This window comes from Physeter macrocephalus, chromosome 5 (genome assembly GCF_002837175.3).
Source record: "Physeter macrocephalus isolate SW-GA chromosome 5, ASM283717v5, whole genome shotgun sequence".
NCBI lineage: Eukaryota > Metazoa > Chordata > Mammalia > Artiodactyla > Physeteridae > Physeter > Physeter macrocephalus.
In genome coordinates this window covers 22,730,188-22,756,984 of record NC_041218.1, presented here as the reverse complement: position 1 = coordinate 22,756,984, position 26,797 = coordinate 22,730,188, and the positions used below count along the sequence as shown (strand labels likewise).

Genomic DNA, 26,797 nt, shown 5'->3' with positions numbered 1-26,797 from the left:
TTTGTTTAAAAATCAGAATATGTTATGGTCTAATCTTTGTTTAAGAAAAAGCTCTAAAACATTGAAAGAAGTTTGGAAAGATATACTCCAAATGGTTTTCTTTGGGTGGAGGAATTATTGGTGATTAAATAAAACACTTCCTTTTAATCCAAACTTTCTGTAACAAGCAATTTCATTGTCATAATTAGAAAGACATTTTCATTTTGGGAGAAAGCACAGAAACAGGGACATCAATTTGGTACAAATGCAGATGGATCACTTTAGAAACAGTTCAAAATTGAATATTAAAAGGCCTTCTGTTTTGTTTTAATATAGTGTGAGGACTGGAACAGGCCATATCTACAGGGAGATTCAGCAGATATGGACTAAGTGATTGCAGTGTTTCAGGGTAAACATTATAAAATAAACAAATGAGCCAACTAATGGAATGTGATAGACAGGATGCCTGAGTAATTACTATAAATGCTGTGCCCCTTTTCTGCCAGAGACCCAGGAAAGACTTTAACCTCTAGGTCTATTAATCTGGCTTCTGTCACTGGTCAGAGTTAGTGGCACTTTATGTTCTAAATCATAAATGCATGATTTGCCCTTGGTATGTTCTAGCAATTTTGTTTTCTTTCCATCAAAGTTTGTTATCTCATTGAAAGAATGTAAAATGTATGGATTGGTGATATCACACAGGTGGGTGTCTACAGTCTTGAGAATTTGACATGCAGGTGGGAACTTTACCATGTGGGAATTTACTTGAGTTGTTAGACTGCCAACAGGTCAGCCTCAGCTGTGGTCCCTATAAATAAAGTTCAGGAGTGACACCGAATTCTGGACTCTTGGAAGATCCTTGACTATGCGATTGATCCTGTGTTTTGGTGCCCTTTTGGGGCCATATCTACTGTCGAGAAACATCTGTGGGGTAGGTTATGCTTTCTGATGCCTATTTGAATTTTGCTTACCTGATTCACAGAGTATCTCACTGGATTGTTGCAGAATAATGAGTGTAAGCGTTCAGCATTTTCAGAGTTCTTTTAGATTTGGAGAGGGGGTAGTGGAAATAATAGGAATGAGTGATAAAAAAAGAGATGAATGAATTTAAATGGAAAAAAACAAAACGAAAGTGAAAACAGAACACATGCACCCTATTTTTCTCTGTCCTTAATCTTTTTCCCCTCTGATGATCAGAATGTGGGGATGACAGACATCAGTGAAAATAAAGCTGTTTGGTCATTTGTCTCTGTGTCATCTCAGTAAGTGCTGGGTTACTCTCCCATCCTCCTCCCTACCTTTCCAGACTTCATCCTTCATGTCACCTTAAGTCCTCCCATCTTCAGATCTAGTGTCTAGGCAGTGGGACCTCATGAAGTGGGAGGACCAGAGCTGCAGACTTCAGCCCAAATCCAACTCTCATGGCTTTGTAGGATCCATCTTTGCTCCAAAGTACTTTGGTTTCAAGATTCTATGAAGAGCTTTAGACAGAATTTCTTGAAGAGTGTTCCAGGGAACTAATGAAGTGGCCAAATAAATTTGGCCCAAAAAAGTGGGTGATCAAATAAATTTGGGAATCAGAGGGTTAAACAAACTATAGAATTTCTAGTCTAGGAACTTTTACTAAATTAGTGTGTATTGTAAACCTATAAGAGGGGATCTAGGTTGCTGCAGCTATCCTTTTTTTTTTTTTGATCCTCAAACTCCTCCCCACCTTTATTTATTTATTTATTTATTTATTTATGCTGAACAACTCAAAGGGTTATTATTCCTTAGAACACACACCAGGAATTATTAGCCCAATGTATTACTTTTCCCAGTGCCTTCCCATTTTAAAGGAGGACTCCTGGGAGTCTATACATTAACCAAAAGGAATGAGACTCAAATGGAAGATTTTTCAGGCCATCTATGACCAGTGGATACTGGGAGGCAGAAGGGACTCGAAGAGCTCACATTCTATCACTTATGTATTCCACTGGAGTTTACTGGAAATTGGATGATACTTGATTTCAGAGGGTCTGGGTTCTGGTCCCTTATTATGGCTCTTTATACCAATCCCTTCCCCACTGCATAAATGGGCAGGGCGGTGACTCAGGAAGTCAGCCTACTCAGAGAAAGGGAGAGAGGAAAAACCTCTGTCACCAAGGAAGGGCTATAAGAAATCCAGCTCTACTGAACTTGCCACATGAATGGGGTTTGGAGATGGAACTCTGATACATTTCAGTTAACAACAAAAACACCCTAGGTCTACCCAGATGTAAATTTGATTCCTCTTTTGAGCACTTACAAGCACCAAATTAATCTACCTTTTTAAAACATTTCTGAAAAACAGGAACAGACAAGTTTTAAAAGCCGATGCTTTATGAGCAGCAGGTGTTACTTGATAAATAATCATTAGCTAAAGGAAAGGTAACTTTATTGGCAAAGTTCCTGCTAGGATTAGGTACAGCTCTTAATTATTATTTAGATTACATTTCCTTGGGGGAAGTAAAGCCATTCTATCAACTCCTCATTCTGGGGATGTGGCTCAGTATACTATTTATTAATTTCTTGATTATCAAAGAGATTACTGACTGCTGCATTAACCTCTTATATGCGGAGACTAACAGGAGCAGAAAGCAACAGGAAACAGTGTCTAGGTTTTGTTTTTAAGGTCATGTCTGTGGTTAATATTTTTTAGAGACCAAGTTCTTGAGATCACACCAAGGAGTGAAGAACAAATAAAAACTCTGGTGGAATTGGAGGCTGAAGAACATCTTCAGGTATCTGTCCTGCAGGGGGCTTCTGTTTCCCAGAGTGAATACTACACAGTTAGACACGATGACTAAGATCTCTTACTTTGGATTGTATCTTGTCTTCTCTGATGAGAAGTATGGAATGCTAACTCATGGAGCCGGGATCCAGAACACCTGGGCTCTAGTCCCAACTGTATGATGTTGGGCAAGTCATCTACCTTCTGCATCTCAGAAAAGGTAGGTGACTTGCCCAATGTCATACTGACTTCTCTCCCATTCAGTATAATGAGGATAAATATACCATTCTTCTATCTCACAGATGTTTTGTAAGAATGAAAAGAGAAATCAAATGTGAGAGTTATTTTGAAAAATTATTGAACACCTTTAATGCATTATTTCCCTCCTAAATAATTTATAGTATTAATATTCTGTTATGAAATGAATTGGGTCACTTGAATGTCAACTGTTAAAAAAAACTGCCATAGTTTTAAATAATCTTTACCTTCTTCCAGTTTTAGTATTTAACCATATGGGGAAAAACCATATAACATATGCTGATGCTTGGACATTTAAAAACACTTCTTGCAACATCATAGCGATTCCACACGATTCTAGTCTTGGAGGCTTGAGGTAAAATAGATAACCAATTGATTTCTTGAAATCTATCCACGCTGAGCTGTCCATTTCCCTGGAATGACCCAGTCATTGCCTTGGCCTTTTATCCCTTTCAGCTTGATTTCTGGAAATCACCTACCATCCCAGGAGAGGCAATCCATGTCTGAGTTCCCTTTGTCAGCATCCAGGCAGTCGAAGTTTTCTTAAACTCCGAGGGAATTGCTTATTCCATTGTGATTGAAGATGTTCAAGTAATTATCCCACAGCCCACTCTTCCAGAGGCTTGCTGGTCCATATGAACTGAAGGTCCATCCTCTTTTATCTTTGGGTACCCTCTGCCAGGGAAGGGACCTGTGGGTACCACTTGGGCCTTCCTGAAGTCTGGACTACCCCTGCAGTGGGTAGGAAGGTTCTATCCCTCTCTTTTTTGCATTTGGTACAAGTGGGATATGGTAATAAAAAACGTAATGGAAAGGGCAAAAAAGAGTCTCTGGCATGAAATACAAAGGGCAAAATGATGAGTGTGAGTCAAAGTAGGCAAATGTAAGTTGTTACTCATTTAGTTTTTTTTTGTTTTGTTTTGTTTTTTGTGGTATGCGGGCCTCCCTCTGCTGTGGCCTCTCCCGTTGCGGAGCACAGGCTCCGGACACGCAGGCTCAGCGGCCATGGCTCATGGACCCAGCCGCTCCACGGCATGCGGGATCCTCCCAGACCGGGGCGCGAACCCGGTTCCCCTGCATCGGCAGGTGGACGCGCAACCACTGCGCCACCAGGGAAGCCCTCATTTAGTTTTTAATTGGAGGTTACCTCTGACCCTGGGTTCCCAGAAAGGGAGAATGAGCCATAACACAACCACAGGACTGACTGTCATCCTATATTTGCAGCATCTGTCTGGCCCGAAGTCTCATTAATGCCCCATCCCCTTTCAGGGTGCTGCCAGAATAAGGGAAAGGCATGACCCCAAAGCCTATAGGACAGAAAGAAGAATGCTTGGGACTGGGGACCTGAATGTTACCACTTCCCTCACAACTGTAGATTCAAATGCATTGCTATAAACTAATCATAGGTGTGACTGATTTATCTTAGGTTCTCTTGGACAAGGAGAATGAAGAAATGTTACTCAGAGAAGAGAACAGAATGGTAACTTCAACTTTGAGGCTTATCTATACCTTGGAAGAGGTAGGTGTTTCAGAATGAACATCAGAGCAATGGGCCATGCTTTCCTCTCATAACAAGGCCTATACTTCCACTTGGTGATTTAATGGAAATTATTCTCATATTATTTCCTAACTTCTCCAAATTTCCCTAGGATTTCACAGCCAGTATCAGTGTCACTGCCTTAAGTTAGGACCTGAAGCCCACCTGCCCATCCCAGCAGCCACTGCATTATTTAGAAGTGTCCAGGAGTGGCTTAAGTGAGCACAAGACAGCCTCTAATGCTCATACTCTCCCCTCGAGGTCCCCTGGCTGATTTCTGACCTGTGCCACCCACAAGCCATCTGAGAGCTGTGCTTCATGACTACCACTGATGATGGAATCAGGGGACACTTGATACCACTGACTTCCAGCCAACGGTGGAGTCTCCCAACCTGCCAAATTCTCCTAGAGCTCATGGCAGCAAAGTCTTATGCAATCTCTCTGCTATCTTTCCTGAGTTTTGTTGGTGTGAAGAATGCCCCTTCCTTCACCTGGACAGTGCTACATCTGCCTCTTTGTGACACACAGCTTTTCTTGGGGGGTACAGGTGTCTGCTTGCTCTAACTGATTTGGGAGGGTGGAGGAGGGGATGAGGAGATGGGGTTTGGGGGTTAAGGGGAGAGGTGGAGGAGCAGGAAAGAGCCAGAGAGGAGATTGTCTGGTAGGTGCTGATTCCCTAAATCAGCAATTCTAAAATGCAGAGAACTTAGAAAACAATTTTCCCCCTGCGTTTATTTGGTGGCAAACCCTGACCCGACCTAAACTCATTTAGGGGCAAAATCTGACCTGAACTGACTTGCTACTCACTTATTTTACTGCCAGAAATATTAATGTGCTTGAGTATGGAGCACTGCCACATGTGTAAAATGTATTTTTCTACCTTTTTAAAATTGCACACACACACACACAAATCTTAATTTGAAATATGTATGGCCCCTAAAGGGTTTCAGAGTAGGGACTGTGGACCAGTATAGAAAGTGAGGGAGAAAAGGGAGTGGCCGAAACAGGATGTGCTCCCTCCTTTGCCTGGCCTCACAAATTGCCGTCTGCGTCCATGGAGACCAAATGCTGGCAACAGCTGGAGGAGCCGTTTTCATGCCGATCACTCTCCAGACACGCCCAGACATGTCTCAGTCCCAGTAATGGACACAGTTTGGGTGCCCCAGCTGTACAGGATTGCAATCAGCCCTGCAAATAGGAGCCGAAGTGGCTTGTGGCAGAAGTGCCTCTGAGGCAGGCACCCCGATGCCCCGGCCTGAACCAGCCCGGCTGCATTTTGCAGCACCTGCTTCTAAATCCACTTGTTTTTTTTTGGTGCCACTACCATTTGTGTTCCTCTGCTAGTGAGGGGAAGATGCTTTCTGGCTGGGGAAGTTCCACCTCAGAGCTGGCTTGAGGCAAGCCACAGGCAAGCCAGAGCAGTGCCATTTTGTTTGAAGCACAAAACTGGAAAGAGCCGGCTCCGCTGCCACAAAATGGCTTCCCTTTTCCCAGCCCCTGCGGATGCCCAGTGACTCATCATCTCTTAGCTTTGATTCCAGCATCCCCAGTCCCACAGCATCTGCCGCGTGGCCCTCTCCATTCCCTGAGGGAATGGAAATGGAGGAGAGAGAAAAGTCACTAATGGATGCACCAGATTATTCATTTACAAATGTCTGTTTCTTCATCTTAAACATTTCAGATTTCCTGATAAACATTTCAGATTTCCTGAGAAATGGATAACCTCGTTGCTGAGCACCCTGGTCTAGTGAGCAAAGTGAACATTGGCTGTTCTTTCAAAAACCGGCCCATAAATGAGCTCAAGGTACACAGGTGCAATGGTGATTTTTCCTCTCGATGCTTCTAGAATCCCACTCTTCCCAGGCGGGCCGTCAGTACAGGCTCTGCCTGCAGAGCTGTTCCTTTTTTTTTTTTTTCCTCTCCTCCTAACCAGTCCTTGCTGGTTTTGACTATCCACCTCGCTGCTTCCCCCACCTCCCTTTCTTCTTCTTTTTATTGCGCTAGCTGATGCAGGTCTGCAGGAGTGAATTAATGTTCTTCTCTTGACAGATTTGCTCTCAGGGAAACAGGCGAATGCACCAATAGGAACAGAGGAAGGGGGAGGTGGTGCGGGCCCCTGGGCGAGTGGGGAAGGGGGAGGTATTCTGTAATTAATCAAGGTAGCCGTGCTGTGCCTTGTTTTTCTTTTACTCCTTTCTTTCCTTTTTGTTTTTGTTTTTAAACCGAGAGTTTTAAAAAAAAAAGAAAATAAAAGTTCCAGGTACTTGCTGGAGCCGCATATAAAACCAAAACAGTTCTTGCGGTGTGCAGAATGATGGGCAACCAAAAGGCAAAGGCAAATGCCCAGAAACGCAGGCATTTTTTACTTGCTAGCCGGAAAAAGGTTATGGTTTTACTTCAACCTGTACGCGCTGACAACAGTTAGTGCTGATTAATTTAAAGCTTTTTCACCTTGCCTTGCAAAAGAGTGAAAAGTATTTCCCCAGATTTCCTAGAAAGAGTTTGTTAAGGGGAAGAAAAAAAAAGATAATGTCACAACTCCCTGCTAAATTTGGAAATGTTATGGCTGAGAATCAAGGGACTCACTGGGACAGATGGATTTCTCCAGAGCGGTTCTCCCAAAGCAGGCCTGGGAGGAGTGGTTTGCCTACTTTTTGACACCGTGGCACATTTGCTCATATTTACTACCTTCTTTTCTTTTGATTTCCTTTTCCCTGTTTCTCCTACAGTTGGGTCAGGAAACCCCAGATTCTCCTTCCTCTTGGATTTTCCTGGACTTTCCTTCTCCTGGGTGTTTTGGTGGTTCGTGGTTGAGAATGTTATTTGTTTTTCAAAGTTCCCTATGTGAGCTCTTTGGAGGAAAAAGCATGAAACACTTCAAACTAAAACTCTCAAAACTCTTGAAAAGTAATTTTTAGCAGGGATTTACATTTCTCATTTACCTTATCTGTGATGTTTAGAATGCTGCAGGAAGATAGAAATTGATGGTGCAAAAATAATCTTTTCCTCCCCATTTACTGATTCAGTTGGCAAAGACACTGTTCCAAATAAAACTGAGTCCCTTAGATCATAAAATTTAAACTCTGGAAAGGACTTCCAGAGCCTACCATCCTGTTTTTATGAAGGACTCAAAAGGTTACCACAAGCATTTTTATTACAAAAATAACACAATCATTGCAAAAAATGGAGAACAGAGAAACAAACAAAAATTGAAAACATCCCTATTTTACTAATTTCACAACTATGGGATTGATAGCTATTAACATTTTGTTGTATATCTTTCTATTTTTTCCTCTCTTTTCTTTCCCCCCTCCCATTTTCTTCTATGTTTGTGTGTGTACATATATATACATACACATGAGTTAGCCTTTTAAGAAAAGTGGTATACTATTTGGTAATCTATTTTTAAAAATTTATGGCATATGATAACATATTTTCATGTCATCACATTATTTGCAATCATTTTTTACAAACGTCAAATGATGCCCCTATTGTTAGCCTGTATTTAAGTTTACATTAAAGGAAAGGGACAAAAGAAACCCACGTTAAATGAAAAGTTAATTGACAGCATCACTGTCTACACCTCCTCCTTCTCAACCACATCAAGTACAGAAAGAGGAACAGACAAGGGGTCTGTGGTGGTGGAGCCATTCACATTTCCACGCTTGTTTTGCAGTTCAGCACAGGAGGAGACAAGCTCGCTCTCTGGCTAGAGGCTGGGATCCATGCCGGTGAGTGGGTTACACAAGCTACTGCACTGTGAACTGCAAATAATGTCATTTTGCCCAAAATTCCCCATTTATTTTGTCTTTCTGGGTTCAGGCCCCACCTAGCCTCACAGCAATCCCTGTGGTCCTACGGCTGACACTCTCATCCCCAGCCCTTCTCTTGTCACACAGTCAGGAAACAGACCCATTCAAACCTAATTTGGTATTGCCCCACCCAGCACCCTGGCATGTACCTCCGTACTCCTCCAACCTGTTGGCCACTGCGTGCTCTGTTAAAAAATAGAGCTATGGGCTTCCTTGATGGTGCAGTGGTTTAGAATCCACCTGCTAGTTCAGGGACACGGGTTCAATCCCTGGTCTGGGAAGATCCCACATGCCGTGGAGCAACTAAGACCCTGCACCACAACTACTGAGAGTGTGCTCTAGAGCTCGCGAGCCACAAGTACTGAGCCTGCGTGCCACAACTACTGAAGCCAGCATGTCTAGAGCCCGTGCTCTGCAACAAGAGAAGCCACTGCAATAAGAAGCCCGTGCACCACAATGAAGAGTAGCCCCTGCTCGCCTCAACTAGAGAAAGCCCATGCGCAACAACGAAGACTCAATGCAGGCAAAAATAATAAATAAAGTTTTTTAAAAAAGAGCTAAAAGAGATTAAGAGGGTGGCAAGTAAGGACACCCAAGAGTCAGATTTCAGCATAAGAACAGACGAGGACATTGCTTTGCTGCCTGGAGCTCCTAGGGCTGTGGCATGATGTACTAGAGATCTATAAAATCACAAAAGGAGCTCAGATAGAGAATATAAACAGGTGCTAGAAGAGTTTATTTTGACCTACAGATACAAAGTGGAACTCGTTGAGGGTTTTTGGGTTGTTCTGAAAAATTTCCAAATCTCACTTAAAGTTAGGGTGTAGTGATATCTCTCTTCCACATGTTCATTGGAATTAGAGTCAGGACACCGTGCTGGGTGGGACCTAGTCTGGTATTTCTTAAGTAATTCAAAAATGACATGCTATAAATCAGAATGTTAATTCATGAGCAAATGAAATCAGTCCACATCAGATCATTCAAGCATGTGCAATCACGTGCATACCGGCTGATACATTTTTCCCTTCAATTAAAATGCAGTTACCTTTAGGGTATTATGAAATGGATATTTAACAGTTGAATAATAATGCCTTAGGATGGCTGAGCACAGGAAATGAATAAATTTTAATCCAGCAGAAACTTCAACTCTACTGCAATTGATCACAAGTAGAAATGTAATTCCCCAAATGGAATTTAACTGGTTCTCTGGGTCTTTAGAGAAGTCTCTGCATAATTAAGTAATCTGATGTTGGTCCTGAGTACTTTTGAGAAGGTATAGCCTGTGTGGTGATTAAGGAAACTGAAAAGATTTCTTTGGTTCATAGGTCCCTCTGAGCCACAAACACAGTTGCCCACCATTGCAAAATGCCTCACTAAAATTAATTGGAAGAATTCTGCTTTTGAGAGATAATGGATAAGTGATACCTGATTTTTATTTAATATAAGTAAATTATTCTGATTGGAAATAAAAGTATCAACACTGGCATATTAAACACGTTAATAGGAGTTTGGGCTGTAGTCCTGGAAGACTCTCGCTGACCAGCAGTGATAGTTCACGTTTGGAAAAAACACATTGCCTTAATATTCTCTCCTCTGTTCCCTGGTGAAAGGGGAGTATGAGATTGACATATATGTTGTTGTCTCTGCTCAGATTGCCTCTGATTATGGAAATGACCCATTCATCATTTTGATTGGATACGATGGACATCTTCCTGCTGCTCTGATGGCTATGTGTTCTCTCAAACCAAAGGAAGCCTGGACTTTTTCTCTTCAACAAGAATTTAAGGAGATGTGTAGGAACTTCAAAACAAAAGTGATTTTTCTGTTCTTGATTTATGCTAAACGGAATGCCTCATGTCTCAGTAGTGGCCCTGAATTGAGGCATATAGTGATGTTTACAATGATTTCATTTTCCAACGCACAATATCTTTCCATATTACCTTGGTCAGAGCCCACTTCAGCTGTTAGGCTGGGCTATTAGAGTTCAGTGTTCACTGTGAGTCACCTAGGAGATTTGTTCCAGTTATCCCTGCGTTTTGAAGGTAGGATTGATAGAAAAGAGGAGGCAGATGTTACCTGCTGACAATTAGATTGCTGTAGGATTTAGGTAAGCAGTACAATGCATCTGGCATTTTACTTATAATCTGTAGAAGAAGTCCTCTGTTATATCACAAAAACGAGTTATGCGTTTTTTTTCTTTAAAAATCTCATTACAGAACACCATTATGGCACCTGTGACCCCACGTATATTCAAAATGAATCAGAGCTTCAAGTTTATTTTTGGAGAGAGCAGACTACGATAGCATTTTTCAACGCGTGTTCAGAAGGAACTTGTATAAATAGTGGTACTCATCTCATGAGATACCCTATGAATAAAGGGTTCCACAGTCAAGTTTGGGAAATACCGCCCACTGTATCCCTCTCTTGGAGCTTCATAAAAAACATTAAAGCATTAAAAAAACCTTTAGAAGTTCTGAAGTAAATTAGCCAATTTAACCCTGTATTTTCCCAAAATGTTCTGTCAAAACCCTCGGGCTCTCCCCACTATTTTTTTGTTTTTTAATTTTTGTTTTTTGTTGTTATTGTGTTGTTAACGTTTGAGAGGGCTGTGGTTCTACAGAACATGGTTTGGCAGGTATTCATTGGAGGAGATGGGGGCTTATTTACTTCTCGCTTCGGTGAGACGGCCAAGAAGCTCCAAGCAGAACCCTGTGTGAGGACTACTGGTCAAGTCTGTGGGCAAGGGAAATGAGTGCAATTCCAAAAGGGCCTTCCCGTGAGGGAGTGAGAGAAATTAACAAAATTCTATAGGAAACTTCTCATTGGACTGAATGACTGTCTTTTTTTTTTTCTGTATTTTCTTTCCGTTGGATTTTAAAGAATCGTATGTGGCAGAAGACCCGGTTCAAGGTGTCTGGAAGCCTCAGTGTTGGTGTTGATCCTAACCGGAACTGGGACGTGGGTTTTGGAGGTGAACATGGGGACTTTCCCCCAGGGATAGTCAGATGTTGTTTGGCCAGATAGCTATTTGCATGGCTCTGCAGTGCTGTCAGCCTGCTAAGCCCATTCAGGATTGAAGCTATTTAAAAACCTATTTGAAAAACACTTCACTAAATTCCCTTCAAAGGCACACAGTGCTGTCATTGAGCTCTGAGGAGCATTTAATATATTTTGTCTCACATCTTGCTTTTCCCATAAGCTGTATCCCGGCTCAGCTTCTGAGCTTCCAGAGTAAGACTTTGTGTGGTGGTGGGAAGCCCCAGGAAGCCCTGAACCAACCACTAGAGGGGGTTGGGATCTAGTCACAGGAGAAGCATTACATCATCTATGGATGCTTCGAGAAAGAAAACTAAAATGAAGTACGAATAAGATTAAGAAATTGATTTTCAAAATAGGTTCAAAGAGAAAATACTTGCTTCCTGCTCTGCCTTTGTTGACTTACAGCTCTAACTTTTCGGGGTCCAGTGCCAGGCTGGTTGGGGGGCTCCTTTTTGCTTTCAGGCACCAGTTAAAACCCCTTATGTTTCTCTAATCACAGAGTTAAAATGTGTTTGGTTTTTCCTCATTAGGTATGATAGCAGTAACGTTAAAAACTGTCTTTTCCCCTGTAGTGTTCCTAACACCTAGCATAGTGTCTGGCACATAGAAGGCAATCACTAAAGACTTGAAAGACAGATGAATTAATGAGAATCATTGAACCAAGAAAGGATACACTGACAGGATATGGACGAGTGGCAACTTCATTCATCGCTTTTACTTTTTTTTTTTTTTTAGTGTAGGAAAGAAAAAAATCAAAGCATCAGATCCAAAATACTGAACAATGTCCAGCAATTCAAAGTCAGAATTTTTCCTGGGATGTTGTTCTTATTAAATAATCTCCAAATGAGGTGATAGGTTGTATATATACCTTGTCCATATCATTTAGAGACTCTGTGGAGTCCCAGCCTCTACCTGTCCCCTCAGAGTTTCTCTAGCATTCAGAGCCCTGGCCAGGCCACAGTGGGCCCACTTCAGTGGTCATGAGTAACTCCAGTAGCTGAGAAAATGAGGCCAAAGGTAGCCTTTTTGTCAAAAGTAATTGTGACTTCCTCACCACAGAAAGGATATCAGAGGTTCCTTGCATTTGTGGCTTTGTGACTTAGAAGTACAGACGCATAGAATCTTCTACTCTTGGGCTCTAAGAATTGGAAGAAATCCCAGAAAATGAGCTTGCTCAACTCCCACCCAATGCAGGAATTCCATGTATAATATTAAATCTAGCTTTTCTTCCAACAACTCCCACAGAGAGCAGATGATTTAATTTGATAGTTCTTTCTGCCATATAGAGGAGCCATGTTTTTAAAGAAGAGAGATGTGTCCAGAATCTCTTGAGTTAGGTCTCCTGACTGTGTCTTTAGGTAGTAATTCAATCTAACACAATGACAATCTTGCTCTGATTTCCAGAGGAGGAACTGAAGTGATGCATGGTAACTGTCTCCTTAAAGCTCACTGTTCTCACTTGGCTTCTTCTGCATCCCATCACAACCTGGAGCCAGCAACAACCCTTGCTCTGACTCATACCATAGACCCAGTGCCAACTCTGAAGTTGAAGTGAAATCCATAGTGGACTTTATCAAGAGTCCTGGAAAAGTCACGGCCTTCATTACCTTCCACAGCTATTCCCAGCTGCTGATGTTCCCCTGTGGGTATACATGTGCCGAGTCACATAAATTTGATGAGCTGGTAAGTTTCTGAAACTTCATTTCAGACACAAACATCCATGGTGTGGACACATAAGTTTCAGTCATAAAGATAGGTATTGAGATGGGGGGATACTAGTGATAGGTTACAAAGATGAATGAGACATAATATGTCCAACCACTGAGAAGATTGTGACACAGGCAAAGGTTTGAAAGACTTGCCTAAATTAAATTTCCTTGGGGAATAGAATTCATGAAATTATTGTTGCCTTAATCTAGTTGAGCAGGAGCCTGATTCGACTATAAATTCCCAGGATGTATTTTCTGTTGCTTAGGAAATAATCACTTGGATTTGGACCTGAAGCTCTTGGATCTGTAGTCAGTTGCTCTATGCTAAGCAGTGCTGCCTCCCAGCTCTTTGCCTTATACCTTCCTGGTGTCTTTGGCTCTGTGATCCGTCATCATGCTGCACTGGTGTATGCTGGGCATAAAACACTTCCCTAAGGTATCACTTGATACCCTCCATCATCTTTCCTGTTTCAGGAATGAGCAAACTGGTGGCAGCCTTAAGTCAGATGGTGACATCTCAGGGGGCTGCTTATAATTGAGCAAGTGCCACCCCAGCTGAAGAGAAAGTGCAAATATTTCCAATTTGGCTTTTAGGCTTGGTTTTTGAAACCCACATATTAGAGATTAGCCTGAGAGATTAGCCCTGACCTTTTGGTCAGTTTACTTTCAAGTAGATTGTTTTCAGCAGCTAGCAGAAATGGAATAGATTATCAAATTCAGGTGTATCTTTCATCTCATCAGTTGCATTTTAGCCCCTGTAAGGCAGTTTTCAGGGTTTTGATGGTGAATATTATCACTAAAGGTTGGATCAAGGGAGAGAGAACGTCAGGGTTGAATGTCAAAGGTACTTTTAGTAGCTCTAGATAACTTTACATTACCTAAACCTGGTGCTTAAATCTCTACCATATAGTCATCCAGCCTGTGATTGGATAGCTCCCTGCCTCCAAGGGAGCCTTTTCCATGTTGGGGCAGGTTTGATTGTTTGAGCTCAAGCCTTCTGCTTATGGTTTTCACATACCAGCCCTGGTTTATCATCTTGCTCCAGAGAGTAAGTTTATTTCCCTTTGATAGACAAATTCATTAATTACTTGAAGATTAGTAACGTGCTTCTCCTAGGTTTTTCCTTATCCTTGCCAAGTACCCCCGTCCCTTCAAGCCCTCAGAATATGTTCCCAACTTCCCTCACCCTTCTGGTTGCTATTTTACGAATATGCTTTGATTTGTCTGTGTGCTTCAAGGGCAGCTCCCAGAAGTGAATGTAAAACTCGCGTTGTGGGGTTAACAAGCATAGCGCAGAGCATGACCATAACTGCCCTCATCCAGCTTATGCAGTTGAGGGTCACATTAGTTTTTTGGCAGTGGTGTCGTGCCGTTGACTCATGCTGGGCTCATTGACAGCCGAAACCCCCAGGCTCTCTGAGTATTCTGCTGAGCCAGGTTTCCCCCATCTGGTAATTGTACAGTCGTTTTCCTGGACCCAAGTTCAAGACCTTACATTTATCCCTAGCAAGGACAGTAAAGCCTCAATCAGTCAAAATTGGAACCCTCAAATAATGGAAAATACTTTGCTGAGCTCTACTTCTTGGAAAAAGAGACAATCATAGGGAAATAAGCCAATGTAGGGATCTAGTTTAAAAAAAAAACCAACTTCCTGGATACATCCTTGAGTCAGTACACATTCTCTTTAGCCCCTTACTCCCACCCTGTTTCCATCCACACTCCTGAACAAGGAGAGCTGGTGGCAAAATAATGACCCTGGTGTATTTGTTGCAAAAACCTGAAAGATCAAATAAACAACGAGGGTCTGTTGTATTTTCAGAGCCAACAGAAGTGAACTTGTGCTTACTTCCCAGTGAAAATGGTTGAAACAAAAAGGGTGTTGTGCTTAATTAACCAGAGTCCAGTTCATCAGACTGTCCCATTCTACATTCTGCAACTGGGCATCTGTTCTTCCAAGAGACAAGCACTATCTATCCACCTTTCCTTGGTTCTCTCACTCTAGAATGAAGTGGCCCAAAAGGCTTCCCAGTCTCTGACAAGCCTGCACGGCACCAAGTACAAAGTGGGACCTGTCTGCTCAGTCATCTGTAAGTATCTAATGTGTTTTTACAAATGACCCACTAAGATAGCAGGCACCATGTGATTTGGGGTCAAAGCCTTTAAATGCTCTGACATGAAATGGGTAGGCCTTAAAAATGCAGGGAACCCAAACTTACACAGTTTTCTTCGGTGAGGCTAGATCTCCTCCATGAGATACTTACTCTGTGGTATTTAGAGCAAAGAACTTCCTAAATATTTGAGTTGTGTGTTCTCTGCTCTGCTTGTCCTGATCCTTAATGGCTCACTTTCATGTGGAATTTCTTTGCCTGAAAATGGGCATTTATCAAGACTCTGACCTAAGTTATCACTTTTATTAATTACCCATTTCTTGGCTAAGAGAGGCTCACACCCTAAGTAAACCCATGAACTGTATGTGGGGACAGAATGGGTGCAACTCTTAAGAGGACCCAGAGGTTTCAGTGGATAGACTCTGTTGCAACCATTTGTCCATGCAGAGTTTGGGGAAACAAAGAGGAGGACAAGTCAGGAGTAACGGCAATGGCAGGTATAAAGCTTGGGAGCCTGCTGTCAGACTTGCCGATGCTCCTCTCTCCCGTAGTAAATCGAGATAAGAACAAGAAATGATTGCAGCGCTGTTGGAAATCCTAATGCACCCACATGCAGATTCTTAGTCCTCCAAAGGAATCCCCTCACTTTGTTATGGACAAAGCCAGGAACTCAGGACCCCACAGTTGAATGCCCAGGAGTTCCCTGGTGCTCCCATGACCATGGATCCTTTGGAAACAAATGACTTTTGTAGGCACCCACTGTGCCTAAAAACACACTTTTATTGAGCATATATTATGTGCTAATCATTGTATATGATTATATACCTGTCTCCAAGTATTGGAGACATAATGAACCCACAGAGAACTCACTGTTTAATATGGGAGATGAATGGGAAGACAAACTTTAGTATATGTGCAATAGTAGGCTATACATGGTACAAAAGTATTAGAAAGTTGGGGGATTTGATTTCATCTAGGAAGAGGGCAGGATTTTGAAGGCTAGAGAAGGGGAAGAGGAATGGGATATTCTGGCTCATTAACAGCACATGCAAAGGCACAGACGTGTGAAACTTCATGATGGGCTCTGTGAACTACAAGAAGGAATGAAAGTGGTAACAAGAGTCGGGGGAGTTCAGGTTTTTGTGTGCCATATTAAAGAATTTAGTTTTTAACCCAAAGGATTCTGGAAGCCATTGGAGAGTTTTCAGCAGGGCAGAGAGCGCACTGAGGCATTGTGTTTTAGATAAAACACATTAGCAGCAACATGGAGGATGTGGTGACAATGGACTAGAAGTAGGAGCGTCCCACAAGAAGAGCAGGAAGAGTTCAGAGGAGAGATGATGGCTCACACTACAGCAGTGCCAGTGAGGATGGACGGGAGACATTTACAAGGTAAAATCAAACGTTTTTTGTCGTTTATCAGAAGTGGAGAGTTTCTCACTGATGGTCATTGAATGGTGCCATTAACTGAGGGAGACATCCAGGAAGGTGAAGGAGGGGTGGGGTTGGAAAGATGAGTTCAGCTCTGGACATATTGAGGTTGAGATAATTGTGGTGTTTTCAAGTGGAGATGTCCTGTAGGCTTTGTGCTGTATGCCCCTGGGATTCTGCAGAGAGAGAGATTTAAGGGTAGTTGACACAGGGAAGGTGGTTGGAACAGGAGAGCAAGGAGGTCATCTGAAGTGGGAAAAGCCCTGGGCAGCGGAGGGAAGCAAGATGTTAGGCAGCAGAAGTGGTTGGCAATGATGGAGGGTATGGCAGCAGGGCTGGGCAGAGAGGCCAAAAACCTTGCATTTCAGAAACCAGGTAAGGAGCAATTGTTGGGAACGAGGCAGTGGTTAACAATGACAAAAAGGTCACAAAAAGGTCAAATGTGAAAAGGACAGAACATTTACCATTGGGTTTTCATTTTTAGCTTATGGTGACAGTAACCAGAGCAGTTTCAGAAGAGTGAGGGTAACTGGAGGAGTACATGGGATGGGAGAAGGGGAGGCCCAGTGAGTAGACTACTCTTCAGAGGAGCATGGATGAGAAGGAAAGAAGAGAGAGGAATGGAGGGTTTTGTTTTTGAGATAAGAGATTTGTTTATTGACTGTGGGAAAAGGAACAATAGAGAGGGAGAGGTGGAAGATATAGGAGAGAGAAGAAATGACCCAAGGCAGTGCTGTTCCAAAGAGGGGGAGAAGAGGGGCAAGAAAGGGATAAGCAGAGGTGGGCAGATCAGTCTTGAACGAGAGGAGAGTGTGCCGACATGCTGGGGACACTAACATAGCTCTATCTGTAAGAGTGTGATGGTGGGAATCTGAGGGAGATCACACTTGCCAGTCATGGTTTTCTTTTCTTTTTTCTTAAAGCATACTTGATTTTTAAAAAAATTTATTTTATTTTTGGCTGTGTTGGGTCTTTGTTGCTGCATGTCGACTTTCTCTAGTTGTGGTGAGCAGGCACTACTCTTCCTTGCAGTGCGCGGGCTTCTCACTGCGGAGGCTTCTCTTGTTGTGGAACACAGGCTCTAGGGTGCGCAGGCTTCAGTAGTTCTGGCACATGGGCTCAGTAGTTGTGGTGCATGGGCTTAGTTGCTCCACGGCATGTGAGATCTTCCCGGACCAGGGATAAAACCTGTGTCCCCTGCATTGGCAGGCGGATTCCTAACCACTGTGCCACCAGGGAAGTCCCAGTCATGGTGTTCTTTTTTTTTTTAAAGATGTTGGGGGTAGGAGTTTATTAATTAATTTATTTATTTTTGCTGTGTTGGGTCTTCGTTTCTGTGTGAGGGCTTTCTCTAGTTGCGGCAAGCGGGGGTCACTCTTCATCGTGGTGCGCGGGCCTCTCACTATCGCAGCCTCTCTTGTTGCAGAGCTCAGGCTCCAGATGCGCAGGCTCAGTAGTTGTGGCTCACGGGCCTAGTTGCTCCGTGGCATATGGAATCCTCCCAGACCAGGGCTCGAATCCGTGTCCCCTGCATTAGCCAGCAGATTCTCAACTGCTGCGCCACCAGGGAAGCCAAGTCATGGTTTTCATTTTTTGTGTGTGGTACGCGGGCCTCTCACTGTTGTGGCCTCTCCAGCCGCAGAGCACAGGCTCTGGATGCGCAGGCCCAGCGGCCATGGCTCACGGGCCCAGCCACTCCGCGGCATGTGGGATCCTCCCGGACCGGGGCACGAACCCGTGTCCCCTGCATCGACAGGCGGACTCCCAACCACTGCGCCACCAGGGAAGCCCTCATGGTTTTCTTAATGGGAGTCATGGAGAGCAGAGGAGTAATAGTTTACTCACCATATCTAGAACACTTAATGGAAATCCCCAAACTACTGATATGGTAATATTTCAGAGCATGAAAATTTCTTTTTTTTTTTCCAGATTATGGTTTTCTTTCTTTCTCTTTCTCTTTCTTTTTTGCTATTATGATGTATTTTTAAAACTTCATAGAAAAAAGAGTCTAATAATGATCATACTTTATTATCAGTTTCAATTTCATTAATGTTTTGTCATTGAACACAAACATATTTATCTAGTTGTAATCAATGTCTGTGTTCAGCTTTTTTTCATTTAACATCATTTCCCATATAGTTCTTTAAAAAATTTATTTTATTGAAGTATAATCGATTTACAATGTTGTATTAACTTCTACTGTATAACAAAGTGATTCAGTTATACATCTATATATTCTTTTTCATATTCTTTTCCATTATGGTTTATCACAGGATATTGAATATAGTTCCCTGTGGTATACAGTAGTACCTTGTTGTTTATTCATTCTCTATATAATAGTTTGCATCTGCTGATCCCAAACTCCCAATCCATCCCTCTCCCATCCCCCTTGGCAACCACAAGTCTGTTCTCTATGTCTGTGAGTGTGTTTCTATTTCATAGATAAGTTCATTTGTGTCGTATTTTAGATTCCACATATAAGTGCTATCATATGGTATATCTTTCTTTTTCTGACTTCATTTGGTATGATAATCTCTAGGTCCATCCGTGTTGCTGCAAATTGCATTATTTCATTCTTTTTTTATGGCTGAGTAGTATTCCATTGTACCTTTCCTACATGTTATTTCTGCTCTAGGTATTTGTTATTTAATTATACTGCTATATCCCAGTTATTGGGCCTTTGAATTGTTTCAACATTTTGCTAAATAGTGCTACTATGAACATATTGGCACAAACTTCTTTTTTTTTTAAGGCGATTCCCAAGTCAAATGTAATGAACAGCTTTGGAGCTCTATCTACATATTTTTTAGGCTATTCTCTGGGAAGACTGATCTTCTTACAGTTGCCCAGACCTTTTTAACTGTGTTCCATGTGGGATTGTCCTCCCCTTTGGTGGAGGAACCTCCAGGGAGGAGGGCCCCCTGAGTGGTGGCAGTGGGGTAGAGGCCATTATGGCCACTTGAGGCTGAGGAATGCATGTTTTCTCTGGTTGGCCACCTCTGAGTGGAGGCTGGCATTCAGAATGTCAGCAGAATGGCATCATTTGCCCCTGAGACACATACATGGGGTCTCAGCCATTTTATTACAAGGAATCTAGTTTTTCGCCTTCCTTTTCTGAGGTATTTACAAGTACTGTAGACCTTGAAAGGCCTACATTTAGTATGTTTTTTTTGGTAAGGTCACAGATGTTGAAGATACTTCCAATAAGCAAATGTCAGACAAGTATAGGGTTTGCTGTCTGATCTTTTGTAATGTGACCATTAATGGTTAATCAAGTTCTTGCTGCATCTCTGTCCAGAGCTGACTCTGTTATCCTTGATTCTGGCCTCATTCCAGCTTGGATAAGCACTGCCTCTAAGAACGAGTCCCAATTAAGTACTTTTTGCCTCTTGCCCCCGATTGGTATGCAGCTCTGGGCTGAATACCTCTTCACTTCACCCAAGACATGGCTGGACGTCTGTGGTGGGTGAGACATTTTCTGGGCAGTTTCTCATCTGGAAAGGGCTATAAGGAGCTGCATCACAACAGGTGTTTGGTCCAGAAGTTGTTACTTGAGTCTTTCTCAGGGGGAAATAAAACACAGACCTTGGGGAGAGAGGTCTGGGTCTGAGTTATAGTTCCATCACTTTGGAACCAGGTAACCTTGGGCAGGTCACTCCAACCTGGTCACTCAAACCAGGTTCCCTTGTTTTTTTCATCTATGAAATGGGTTGTTGAGAAGCTCTAAAGATAGAATGTAGAATAAAAGAGTTCACTAACTCGAAGGCACTATATAAATGTTGCTTGTTAGTTTCCTGGTGAACTACTCTCCTCCAGATACCTCTGATCCTTAATGTGGTCCAACTTTTCTGATGGGATCTTAGTCTTTATTGATAATGATGATTATAATCACAACTGACATTTACTGAATGCCTATTCTACGTACATTATCCCATCCCCTTCACTTAATCTCTCTGAGATTTCCTCATCTGTAAAATGGGACTAATACTAATATCTACTTGTGACACAGGTGAGGATTAAATAAACCAATTTAACATAATGTCTAACACATTTAATAAGCACTCAACAATTCATCAAATCATAAACATTATATTATCCCACTTAATTCTCACTGCCCTGTGAAGTAAGTAGTATTATTATCCTTATTTGACAGAAGAAGCATTTGTGACTCAGATAAGTGACTGTCTTAGGTCACCCAGCTAGTGATTTGCAGAATCAGGATTCAATCTGAAGCCAGTCCACTGTGGACCTCTTAGTGGGATCATCTGTGTCAGGTGACCACACCAAAGGTATAAGTTAGTAATTTTAGTACCCAGGAAAATTCAGTTCAAGTCAGCAGCCATTTGGTGTTTGTTATTTACCAGGTGCTACTACCGCTGCTGTGGGTGAAGGCAAAGACACAAGACGCACGAGTTCATAGTGTTAATTCCCAATATTAACCACTAGTCCTACTTTTCCCTGGTATAACCTCCCTGGTCTTCCCCTTTGCTCGGCCCCATTCTTAGGGATTAGGTGACTCCATTTGACCTCTACCTGCCCTCCCTCGGACGGGCCTCAGAGCCGACCTATTGCTTAGCTCTTCTGAGTCATGATTGCCAGAAGTCTTTGTAGGCTAATGCTACCTTCCTTTATCATTTGTCATGTAAGTGGCCACATATTACACAGGTGCACATTGTTGGTTTTACTCACACATATAGGTGCTGGGCATGTTACTTGTTATCAGAACAAAGCCTGGTCCATCCTTATGCTGAAAGTCCCCGAGGGCAGGGACAAAATCTCTTCCTCTATTTGTAATCCCTTCTCTCCCACCAGAGGAAACAATGTTTATACCTAGCATCCAACTGAAGAAGGAAGTGGTGTAGCCTCCCTAAGCTGTAGAAGATGCCAGTAGGAGAGCAGGCAGGATTCCAAATGGGTGGGTGAAGCCAGAGACTCCTAAGAACACCAAAGGAAGGTTAAGTATAGTGTCCATTTGAGTATACCTTTTGCTTTTCAAATTAATCTTGTATTTATTATTCATAAGCATGGCCCTCTACTAAGCTATCCTTGTTCTCAAGGTTCATGCAGATAGGGGCCTGACTTATTTTTGATAGTGGTGGAACTTAATATAGAGGTTACATAGCTGTGAGAGACCAGTGGGAATAGCATAACCAGACTTTATTCTCATTTGCCCTTCAGACCAAGCCAGTGGAGGAAGCACTGACTGGTCCTATGACTCTGGAATCAAATACTCATTTGAATTTGAACTGGGAGACACAGATCGATATGACTTCCTCCTGCTGGCCAATCAGATCTTACCCACAGTGAAAGAGACCTGGTTTGGCTTGAAGACAGTCATGGAGCATGTGCGAGACCACCCCTATTAAGGCTGTTGGGAATAAACACCATTAAAAGCTCTTTGGTTTGAAGCAAAGTTGGGTTGTGATTATTTATTATCATTTTTAAAAATAAATTTATTTATTTATTATTTATTTATTTATTTTGTCTGCATTGGGTCTTCGGTGCTGTGTGCGGGCTTTCTCTAGCTGCAGTGAGTGGGGGCTGCTCTTTGTTGTGGTGCGCGGGCTTCTCATTGCAGTGGCTTCTGTTGTTGCGGAGCATGGGCTCTAGGCTCACAGGCTTCAATAGTTGTGGGCTCAGTAGTTGTGGCTTGCAGGCTCTAGAGCACAGGCTCAGTAGTTGTGTCGCATGGGCTTAGTTGCTCCGCAGCATGTGGGATCTTCCCAGACCAGGGCTCAAACCTGTGTCCCCTGCATTGGCAGGCGGATTCTTAACCACTGCACCACCAGGGAAGCCCCTGCATTGTGATTATTCCTTTTCTTTTCTTTTTTTTTTTAAGATTTGTAATTTTTTTCCTTAAACTTATTTATTTTATTTATTTATTTTTGGCTGCATTGGGTTTTCGTTGCTGCGCGTGGGCTTTCTCTAGTTGCAGCGAGCAGGGGCTACTCTTCATTGCGTTGCACGGGCTTCTCATTGAGGAGGCTTCTCTTGTTGCGGAGCACGGGCTCTAGGCGCACAGGCTTCAGTAGCTGTGGCTCACGGACTCTAGAGCGCAGCATCAGTAGTTGTGACGCACAGACTTAGTTGCTCTGCAGCATGTGAGATCTTCCCGGACCAGGGCTCGAACCCGTGTCGCCTGCATTGGCAGGTGGCTTCTTAACCACTGAGCCACCAGGGAAGCCCCTGATTATTCCTTTTTCTAATCCTGATATAGGAGCATTATATCTTTGATTTATGTTGCTCTTAAACACAGCAACACTGAGCTGTATATACCCCTTTATCTTTTTAATGCCATTTTAAGCAAAATGCTACCAACATCCTTTAAAAATTAAAAAAAAATTGTGGTGAAATATACATACCATAAAATGATTTTAACCATTTTGAGTGTACAATTCAGTGGCATTAGGTACATTCACAATGTTGTGCAATCGTCACCATCCATCTCCAGAAATTTTCCACCGTCTCAAACTGAAACTCTACTGTACCCCTTAAGCAATAAGTCCCTGTTCTCCCTCTTTCTAGCCCATGGTAATTCTATGCTCTTTCTGTCTCTATGAATTTGCCTGTTCTAGGTACCATATATAAATGGAATCATATAGTATTTGTCCTTTTGTGACTGGCTTATTTCACGTAGCATAATGTTTTCTAGATTCACCCATGTTGTGGCATGTGTCAGTTCCTTCATCTTAATAGAATAGCATCTTAGAGCTAGAAGGGGACTTTCGTGTTTATTTATTCAGTAAATACTAATTAAGCAACTGCATTGTGCTAAGTATCATGCTAGGTGCTGTATCCTCTGGTTCCATGTTGCCTTCTGCTTTTCCGTTTCTGGTATGCTGCATCATAAAAACTAGTGGAGACGCAAACCAATGACGCTCCTTCCTCCAGGCTGCCCCATCAAGTCTGGGTCTCAGAGTCCATACAATTTCTCTTTACACATTGGCTTCCATTAGAGATTTATATTTTCTTCACGTTGATGGTTTTCTCTGGGAGAAAAGGGTGGGAAGTGAATTTCAGCTTTCCTAGAATTCTGGGTACTTGATTCTTTAGTTCACATTTCTTGCAGATTCAGGTCTCAGCTTCTCTTTTTACTAATTTCAAAGCTGAAATCTATCATGGTGAAGTACAGCCCAGCCTTTGTGATAGACCAATGTGGGCCTAGGAGTTCAGTTCCAGTGTTGGAAGGACAAAAGAGCCCTGATAGAGGCCCCTGGCTCCACAACTCCTGACAAAGACTCTTCTTGACCAAACCTCGGACAGGCTTCCCTGAGCCCTCTTTTCTACTAGCCTGTCCTTGGGCCCTAAGCCAGTCTTAGCAAAGAATCCTGCTAAGTAATCCCCCAATCCTTGACATCTGATCGAGTTCCTCATCCTCCACCATTGATATCTAAGTCCTTGACCTGCCTTTAGCAAGAATCTGTTAGGCCAGTTAAGCAAGAATCCCCCCCTACCCTGATGTCTCTTCTTAACAGTTTTCCATCCACTGATCCCCTTGCTCTGCTATCTTTACTGTATTTGAAGTTGAACACAATTACTCACTCCTATTGTATCTTGAATAAAGTCTTCCTTACAGTTGTAACAAGTGTCAGAATAACATCTCTTTAACACTCTCAACCATGACCCTTGGTTGAATCTACTCCCCTTGAGAAAGTGCAGAAAGTATGTAGATGGCGGGGACAGTAGGGTGGGAGAGGCTTGTGGGATTTGGGGCACCTAGGACAGACTGAAAGGCGCCAGAGTCCTTGAAGAAGTCATGGAGATCATGAGTGTCTTCCATTTGTTCTGCTGTGACTTGGTGGAAAGGACACCAGACTCAGAATCTAGCAAATGCAAGAAAGTCTTATTATTAATAATACCATTAAACCTTACCTTTAGCTCAGATTTCAAGGAAAATTGATAATTTATTCAGACAAACACATTCCTCCTATACCACTTACCTCATATATTTTTGCCTTTTTAATGGAGTCATAAGAATTAGGTGTCAGATTCATAACCGAAGCCACAAACTTTCATCATGACCTGCTGTCACCAGAGAAGGGCTTGTCAAGTGTGTGAAGTGTGTGGTCTTGGAGTTGGCTTGGGGTTTCTTTGATAGTCTTTATTTATTTATTTTTATTCTAGAGGTAACTTCATCTCAGGTTTATAATCTGGCCTCCTCTATCAGTATAAATTTTATCCAGCACTATGGGACTTAAGTATTTACTCAAAAGACACTATTTAAATACCAAGTGATGAGCATTATAGCACCCTTAGCACAGACTTTTCCAGCCTGAGGAGCAAGTTCCTGACCTTGTAAATCAAGAGGCTTGGCTTTTATCACTCAAAAGGAATGGAAGAGGCATCTGACGTACTGTCAGAGTTTCAAGGGTGCTTGGGAATCACATTAGCATTTTGGAGGACATGAGACTGTCTCAGACTCCTTATAAATACAGCTTGACTCAGCCACTCTATGACTGACACCCTGGGGACATGAAGTGGATACTGTTCTTTGGGGACCTTATTGGGTCCAGCATCTGTGGCCAAGAAAAGTTGTTTAGGTAAGTTCCTTTTGGACTTATTATTACTTGGTTAGTTCAGAGATATGAGAACCAATTGGATTTGGAAATGAATGGCTGATTATACCTCAAGTGGTATGGTGTTGGGAAGGAAGACCTGGACTCCTGTCCCAGCTTTGCCCTTGTGTCATCCTGGGTCAATTACTTCTCTCTCAGGCTCAGCTTTATCTGTGATATCAGGACTAGGTGGTCTCCACAGTCCCTCCCCAGCTCCCTAATTCCTGCCAATTCTTTTCCTTCCTAGTTCTTATTTGTAAGGTCAGTTTCAGGCATTCCTACTTTCTTACTCCTATATTATGAATTACTAAGAATTACCAGAAGTTGTTTCAGTTTCTGCCATGCTTAAGGGAAAACCTGGGTCATAGGCTTTTTGGCTTCACCTCTCTGTTAATGGTTAACGTTTGGTGGAGCTTTCTCATCAGTATTTGGCATATGGAGATTTGATAGGTCTTGCCTAGCCGTAACTATGAAAAGTGACATGCAAGGATACACCTGTACATTCTGTGTGTGTGTGCATGTGTGTGCACACACATGCACACATGCTCCACACAGAATGCCTTGAGGTTTGCAAAGGAGAGGACATTTGGGAGGTAGGAGAGATGAAAGGATGGCATGGTACCCTACTAGAAGATTGGGGGGGATGGAGTCAAGATGGCAGTGTGGGAAGACATGGAGTACATTTCTCCCCACAACTAGGGCACCTGTCAGACACTGGTGGGGGACCTTGACACCCAAGAAGATGGGAGGAACCCCCAAGTGAATGGCTGGGGGTCGGGCCGAAGCTCCTGCAGTGGGAACTCCGAGTCTGAACCACTGGACTAACAGAGAACCTCAGATCCCAGGGAATATTCATTGGAGTGAGGTCTCCCAGAGGTCCTCATCTCGGCACCAAGACCCAGCTCTACCCAACAGCCTACAAACTCCAGTGTTGGAAGCCTGAGGCCAAACAGCCAGTAAGATAGGAACACAATCCCACTCAACAACAACAACAACAACAAAAGAGACAGCAAAAGAATAAGTCACAGATGAAGGAGCAAGGTAAAATCCTACAAGACCAAATAAATGAAGAGGAAATTGGCACTCTACCTGAAAAAGAATTCAGAGTAATGATAGTAAAGGTGATCCAGAATCTCAGAAATAGAATGGAGGCACAGATTGAGAAAATGTTTAACAAAGACCTAGAAGAACTAAGAACAAACAAACAGATGAACAACACAATAACTGAAATGAAAAATACACTAGAAGGAATCAATAACAGAATAACTGAGACAGAAGAACAAATAAGTGAGCCGGAAGACAAAATGGTGGAAATAACTGCTGAGGAGCAGAATAAAGAAAAAACTATGAAAAGAATTGAAGACAATCTCAGAGACCTCTGGGACAACACTAAACACACCAACATTCAAATTATAGGGGTCCCAGAAGAGGAAGAAGAAAAAAGGGTCTGAGAAAATATTTGAAGAGATTATAGTGAAAAACTTCCCTAACATGGGAAGGGAAATAGTCACCCAAGTCCAGGAAACAAAGAGAGTCCCATACAGGATAAACCCTAGGAGAAACACACCAAGACACATATTAATCAAACTAACAAAAATTAAATTCAAAGAAAAAATA

The 26,797-nt window shown here is 42.5% G+C and overlaps 2 protein-coding genes across 3 annotated transcripts in view; both read left to right on the top strand.

Annotated features, from left to right (window-relative positions):
• The first annotated feature begins 706 nt into the window (after positions 1-706).
• CPA2 (carboxypeptidase A2) lies at positions 707-21,991 on the top strand. Its single transcript, XM_007109136.3, is given in 16 exon segments — positions 707-874; positions 876-910; positions 2,660-2,741; positions 3,446-3,580; positions 4,416-4,446; positions 4,449-4,492; positions 4,494-4,508; positions 6,229-6,330; positions 8,203-8,301; positions 9,990-10,027; positions 10,029-10,055; positions 10,057-10,083; positions 11,215-11,310; positions 12,862-13,060; positions 15,089-15,173; positions 21,804-21,991. Coding segments are annotated over 16 exon segments (1,233 nt in total). The 5' UTR covers positions 707-844.
• Positions 21,992-25,097: 3,106 nt separating this feature from the next.
• CPA4 (carboxypeptidase A4) overlaps positions 25,098-26,797 on the top strand; it is a 31,462-nt gene continuing 29,762 nt past the window's right edge. For both annotated transcript variants that reach the window (XM_028489748.2, XM_024131292.3), the window contains exon 1: positions 25,098-25,165. In XM_028489748.2, the coding sequence (XP_028345549.1) occupies positions 25,098-25,165 (68 nt within the window). The remainder of the gene's footprint in view (positions 25,166-26,797) is intronic.